The following is a 6,432-nucleotide window of genomic DNA, read 5'->3' as shown; positions in this document are numbered from 1 at the left end:
CTCTGTCCTCTAGGGGCGCTGTGGGTCAGAATCGACTCCACGGCAGTGGGTGTGGTTTGGGCTTTGCTTCTGTGAAGATTGACAGCCTTGGAGACCCTGTGGGGCAGTTCCACTGTGTCCTCTACAGGTGCTTTGAGTTGGAATCCACTTGACCACAGTGAGTTTGGATTGGTTTTCCACGCTAAGATAAGGAGCATGGTTTAAAGTTTTTGTTATTTTTTGACAATGATGAACTTCAGCGATTTGATTTTTTAGTAGTGATTTGTGTGTGTGTGTGTGTGTGTGGCTGAAAAAACACAAAAATGAAAACATACCTAAAAATCCACCTAGGCACTTGCAAGCAATAGCACCCTTTCCTCGCTGCCTTGAGGAGCCGGTGCTTCTGGGCACAGGGCACAGGGCACAGGATTTGTTTCCAAGTTAGCAGACACTTTCTCCCTAACCAGAAAAACAGTTTCAACTAAGCCAAGGCAACCTCGGATGCAAACCTATCAACAACGCACTTCTTTCTAAGTTCTCAAGCCCGGAGGTCATAAACGCAGAGCTCGATGTCTGCTGCCTTCACCAACCATCTTCCTCCCAGCCTTCACCCAGTGCCGTCTGTTGCCTCTACTTCCCAGGGTCACCTATCAGGCTGAGGGACACCCCCAAACAACCATCATGTGAGCACGGGCCTGGTGACACCATCTCCCGCTTCTCTGTGACCTTGAGCGCCACTTTTCAGCTTTTGCTGCCTTTAGTTCACTGGGCAGACAAAGACTTGGGTCTCTTCCCTTCTCTCCTACTCAAACAGCCAAGTGTCTGTGTTCTCAACACAACGGAGAGGAAGCCGAAGAGAAGCTGCTTGAGTGCCCACGGGGTGGCCCCTTAACTTTCTCGTTTGTCCTGCAGACACACAGACGTCGTGGACACAGACGGCTCCCGGCTCCGGGGCCGTGAAGTAGTGCGTGCACTTTCTGTCGGGTCACGTGGCAGCCTAGTGCTGTCACCTTTGCTTAAAACGACAGAATGGCCTTATTTTCCCCAAGTTACAGCGCGCGCGCGGTGTGTCCCAGAAACCCGCCGATTGTAAAGGGAAGAGACAATCAATTAAAAACAATACTGGGTTAGCGTGCAAGCAAGCCCAGAGGAGGCACGGCGAGCGGCAGCCTTGCACCGTCTCCACCGCGGGCAACTCACCTTGCTGGATTTTTGTCACTAGCTGGTGGCGCGCTAGAATCCGGCTCATCCGGTAAGGAGAGCGCCTGGCGGTCTGATCAAATCGCAAGTACATCTCCTGGCCCTCGGGTGACATGGCATTTAGATAGTAGCAGCCTGAAGCCGCGGTCCTGGGCACCTGGCTAAACATGCCGGCTGCCTGGCCGAGGGCCACCTCGCTCTGCCTTCGGGTGGCGGTTTCCGTCGGTCCGTGTGCAGTTTCAGTCAGAGAGCCAGCCCCGGGCAGCTCTGCGCACCCAGAGCGTTTTCAAAAAGAAAAAGGAGGGCCAAAGCCACACGGCAGAGTTCCAGCCCCCGGGCCCTCATGTGACCTCGGGGACCAATCGGAGGCCGGAAGCGAAGGGGGAAGGTACCCAGCCGTCTGCCCCGAGCGCACGGAGGCAGCGCCAGTGCCCCACCGAGCGGAGCGCGGGCGCCAGGCTCAGTGGCAGCCGGGGGCCCCCGGGGAGGCAGCGAAGGCCACCGGAGAGAGAGCCCCGCGAGAGCGGCGTCTTCCCGGCCCCGCAAGTGCGAGAAAGTTCGCTGGCTTTGCGCCCGGCAGCTCCGGCCAGGTAAGAGGGACGTGACCGTGAGCGACGTCCCAAGGAGGAATCGGCTTCCACTCAGTAGCTGCACGTCAGCTGCGCCCCGCAGGAAACAGCGACGGATCAGACAAAGCTTTTCCGGTGAAAACTAAACGTGCGGGGTTTTCACACGACGGGTAAGCACAGCGCACAGTGGCGACCCCCGCAGGACGCGGGCCGCTCGGCTCAGCAGCGATGGTCAGTCAGCCTGGTTCCCCCCTAACTCTTCCACCCCCCCCACCTCGTTAGTTACTTATTTTACCATCAAGCCACCTCGTTACTTCCTTCCTTCCAGATTTTTTTTTTCCCTATGCGTTTACAGTCAAATCTCCTAGAGCCGGAACCTGTGTAAGGCAGAAACCTGTCAAAGCAGGAAAACATACATGTTCTCCTCTCGGAGAGAGGGACAGAAAAGCGGTCACACTGCACCCTGTCACAGGCGGAAACCTTGGGAGACCCGGAAAACGAAGTCCAGCCCTTAGGTTCCCGCTCTGGCAGGTTTCATTAGGATGCACACGCACAAATACACACCATCATTATCCAGTTTAATAGCATATTTATGTTCCATTGTACAACCTGCTTTTGATACTTCACCAATTATAAACTTTTTTTATTTTTGCCAGTAAACATTGTTAAATGCAGTTGTGAAATGGAAGCTAATAAACAGATGTGATTGCCTTTCCCAGTGTCTACCTCTCTCTGGTGTCCAACTGTCCACAGTGACCACCACCCCCAGCGTCCACCTCTCCCAGCGACCACCTCTCCCAGGGTCTCCTCTGGGGAGCTGAGGCAGCCGACCATGAGACAGTTAACTGCAGCCCCCCGCACCCACTCTCTTCTCTTTGAGATTAAGTAGAGCTCAGCTGCGAACTGAAAGGCTGGTGGTTCGACCCCCAGAGGCTGTGCTGGAAGAAGCCCCAGGCATAGGCTTCCACAAAGATGGTGGTCTGACAACACTACAGGGCAGTGCTACCCTGTCACATGCAGTTGCTAGGGGTGAGAAGTGACAAAATGACACCCATGAACAACAGCACCACATTTCTGATTTCACTTGTACTCTTCTTTTTTTTTTTTTTTTCAGCAGAAGACGGCATACGAGATGTCGAGCAGTGACTGGAGTTCAGACGTTTTTTCTTCCTCGGAAGGAAGATGGGGCAATCTACTTCTGTAGTGATACTGCCTTGGAAACCTAAGGAGGGGTCGCTATGAGTCGGGTCTGACTCCACGGCACATAACTACAACAAATTTTTCTTTCTTTAGGTGCTCTGGTGGTACAGTGTTTAAACCATTTGGTTGCTAACCAAGAGGCTGGCGGTTCAAACCCACCAGATGCTCTACAGGGGAAAGACTTACAAATCTTTCATTTCTAAATCTTCTGTAAAGATTTCTAACATTGGAAATCCTAGGGGGCAGTTCCACGTTGTCCTGTAGGGCTGCTATGAGTTGGATTTGACTCAATGACAATGGGTTGGGTTGAGTTGAGTTTGGGTTTTGTCTTTTTAAAAAAAAAAAAAGATAGACTTAAGAGGTGCAGTGCAGTGAATTGCTTGATATGCCCTTTCAGCCATGCATGCTCTTGTAACTCCTACCACTTGACTGGGTGGGGCTATGCAAATAAGGTGCTTGTGGCCCACCAAGGGGATTGGACAGCTTCCTAACTATGCAAATAAGGTGCACAGAACCCATGCAGGGGTGGGACTGCACAAATAAGGTATATGGAACCCTAATGAGGGGACTGGTCAGTTTTGTCATCTCATGAGGCTTAAAATGAATCCCCAGGGCAGAAAGGGGCGGGGAACCTCACTACCACTAAGAAGAAGAGACGGGAACAGAGCATGTCCTTTGGACCTGGGGTCCCTGTGCTGAGGACCTCCTAGACCCAGGAGACAGAGAGAGCTGTAATGCCAGAGACGCCGAGAAACAGCAGCAGAAAGCACATCTGCAGAAGTAGGTCCAGGAGGCCAGCGTGAGATGGCGTAGTGGGCTTTCAGCTCACGGAATAAGGTGGTTACAGTGCATATGGCAACCCAGAGAGCAAGAGAGTTGAGTGCCTTCTGGCAGGAGCATGCTGCTGGAGCAGGGTGTCTTTGGGTACTTGGTGGAGCTAGGCTCACAGATCCATGGAGCTAGAAAGTGCCTTTGGGCTGGAGGCTTACTGGCAGAGTGGGCATCTATTGTCGGAGTTAAAGAGCTTTGCAGCACTTGCAGGAGCAAGCCTTAAGCTGGGCGGAGGGGCCGGGGGCCAAGGAGAGGCCTGCCTGCTGGCACGGCTGAGAAGCAGCTGTCCTGATTGAAGAACTGTCTCCTGAGTCATTCTGGATCCTCAATTGTAACCGGTTACTTCCCTAATAAAGCCTCTAATCATGAGTATTGTCCGTGAGTTGTGTGTGGCCATTGTGATGGATGATGGAACCCAGTGGAGAAGGAGAGAATGCCATGGGAGGGACGGCTGGTGGCCGAGTTGGTGATAAGGTTGGAGAGAGGAGACATGTCTCATCACCATGCCATAGGAATCAGCCTTGGGCAGATGCAGATGACCCTGCACCCTCATAAAGTTAGAGGAGGTCAGACTCTGCCCCCCCCCCCCCCCCCCAAGCCATTTTTACAAGAGGAAAGTGAAATACTTCTCCCTGTCTCCACCATCTATCATGCCAGCATCGTTCACTCTGCCCTTACTTGATAGTCAGGTCTGGGACTCTTTTTCTAAAGCACGTTTTGTAAAACCCAAAACAAACTCACTGCCATCAAGTCAATTCTGACTCACAGCGCCCCTAGTGGGTAGAGTGGAACTGCCCCACAGGGTGTCCAAGGCTGTCAGTCTTCACAGAAGCAAAGCCCAAACCACACCCACTGCCATGGAGTCCATTCTGACCCACAGCGCCCCTAGAGGGCAGAGTGGAACTGCCCACAGGGTCTCCAAGGCTGTCAATCTTCACAGAAGCAAAGCCCAAACCACACCCACTGCCGTGGAGTCCATTCTGACCCATAGCCACTCTATCTATAGCACAGAGTAGAACCATAGGGTTTCTAAGGTTGTAAATCTTTAGGGAAACTGACTGCCTCATCTCTCTCCCATGAAGCGGCTGGTGGACTCAAATGACTGACATTTTGGTTAGCAGCTGAATGCTTTAACCACTGCACCACCAGAGCTCCTTATGTCAAAACAGAGGCTTTAGCAATATCGTGTTATATGACTATTCCATAATTTATTGAACTGAACCACTGCTGTTGGTTCCATCAACTGATGCTATCAATTATACTAGAAGGCACATCTTCCTACATAGATGTGCAAGGTGAAGTCCTATCCTTCCCTAATTTTGAATCATCAAGAAGCAAAATACTTCTCTAGTACCGACCACACTTAAAACACTACACTGAGACCCGCCGTTGCATTGCAGAGACAGTCAACCAAGCCCTTCCGGACAGGTGTTTATCATCAGGAGAGAAGTTCTGCAAAGCTTATGAACAAGGCCGTATGAGAAAGGAAAGGAGCCCAGTGGCCCAAAGGTTGAACACTCAGCTGCTAACTGAAAGGTTGATGGTTCAAACCCATCAGTGGCTTCACAGTGGAAAGCCCTGGCCATCTGCTCCTGTAAAGATGACAGCCTTGGAAATACTATGGGGCAGCTCTGTTCTGTCCTCTTAGGGCACTATAAGTCAGAATTGACTTGATGGCAGTGGGTTGGGACATATTCTGGGAAATCAACTAAAGGGGGTATTGTTAAGTTTGTTTGTCAACTTGCCTGGGCCTGGTTGAGTGGCTGGGCAGCTGGATGTAGTTATCCCCCATGATGAGACTGGTCATCAATTCCATGATGGAATCTACTGGAACAGCTGAGTACCTGCCTTAAGGATGTGGTCTGCTTCCAGTTTATAAGAGAAGCTTTGAGATAGGTCTTGAGCTTTCTGGCACACTTGGACCCTGCAGGTAGCCGAGTCTTCATTCAGCAGTCTGCCATGCTCTCTGCTGATCCTGGAATTATCTCTGCACTTGAACTAGTGGCCTGCCATGCTGTTTGGTGATCTTGGGACTGTACCATTTTACTTGTCGACCTTGGGCGTGTTGGCCTCAGCAGCCAGCAGCTGCCTGAGTGAAGAAAGCCCCCAGCTCCAGTGGGCCGGGAGCAAGAGGCAGAGCTGAAGTCCAAGGTTGAGAGTCTTTCACCCAGCCCCTAGAGCCTGGCACTTTGAACTCAGACTTCTAGCCTCCAAAACTGTAAGGGAATAAATCCCTATTTGTTAAAGCCACCCACCTGTGGAATTCTCTGTTAGAGCTGCACCACAGGGCCAAAATGGGGTGGGGGTGGGGGTGGGGGTAGAACAGGAAAGACTACTTGGGTGCGCGATAGCTTATAAATAACATGTAAAGGAAAGATAGGCCATTTCGACAGCCAGATTTTCGGTTCATTGCTGACTTGATGGTATTTAAAAAATAAATACAATGAAATGCATTTCAAATTCTTATGGAATCCAGACTTTCTGGAGCCATGGAGGCTGGATAAGCCACTGAAACTACTGCCCTGAGATTATCTTTAAACCCGAAACCAAAAATATCCCTGAAGTCGTCTTTTTAAAAAAAAAAAAAAACAACTTTTTATTGTGATTTGGGTTCATATTAGACACACACACACACACGTATGTATCTCACTGC

At 51.0% G+C, this 6,432-nt stretch overlaps 1 protein-coding gene across 1 annotated transcript in view; it reads right to left on the bottom strand.

Moving 5' to 3' along the window:
* STARD13 (StAR related lipid transfer domain containing 13) overlaps positions 1-1,348 on the bottom strand; it is a 194,731-nt gene extending 193,383 nt beyond the window's left edge. Inside the window, exon 1 of the mRNA XM_042783416.1 lies at positions 1,180-1,348. Coding sequence (XP_042639350.1) covers positions 1,180-1,348 — 169 coding nt within the window. The remainder of the gene's footprint in view (positions 1-1,179) is intronic.
* Between the last annotated feature and the right edge of the window lie 5,084 nt (positions 1,349-6,432).

The sequence above is a fragment of the Orycteropus afer genome, unplaced genomic scaffold, assembly GCF_000298275.1.
Source record: "Orycteropus afer afer isolate SDZICR_OR568_19922 unplaced genomic scaffold, OryAfe1.0 scaffold01092, whole genome shotgun sequence".
NCBI classification, from domain to species: Eukaryota; Metazoa; Chordata; class Mammalia; order Tubulidentata; family Orycteropodidae; genus Orycteropus; species Orycteropus afer.
The sequence above is the reverse complement of the archived record's forward strand: the minus strand, read 5'-3'. Positions and strand labels throughout refer to the sequence as shown.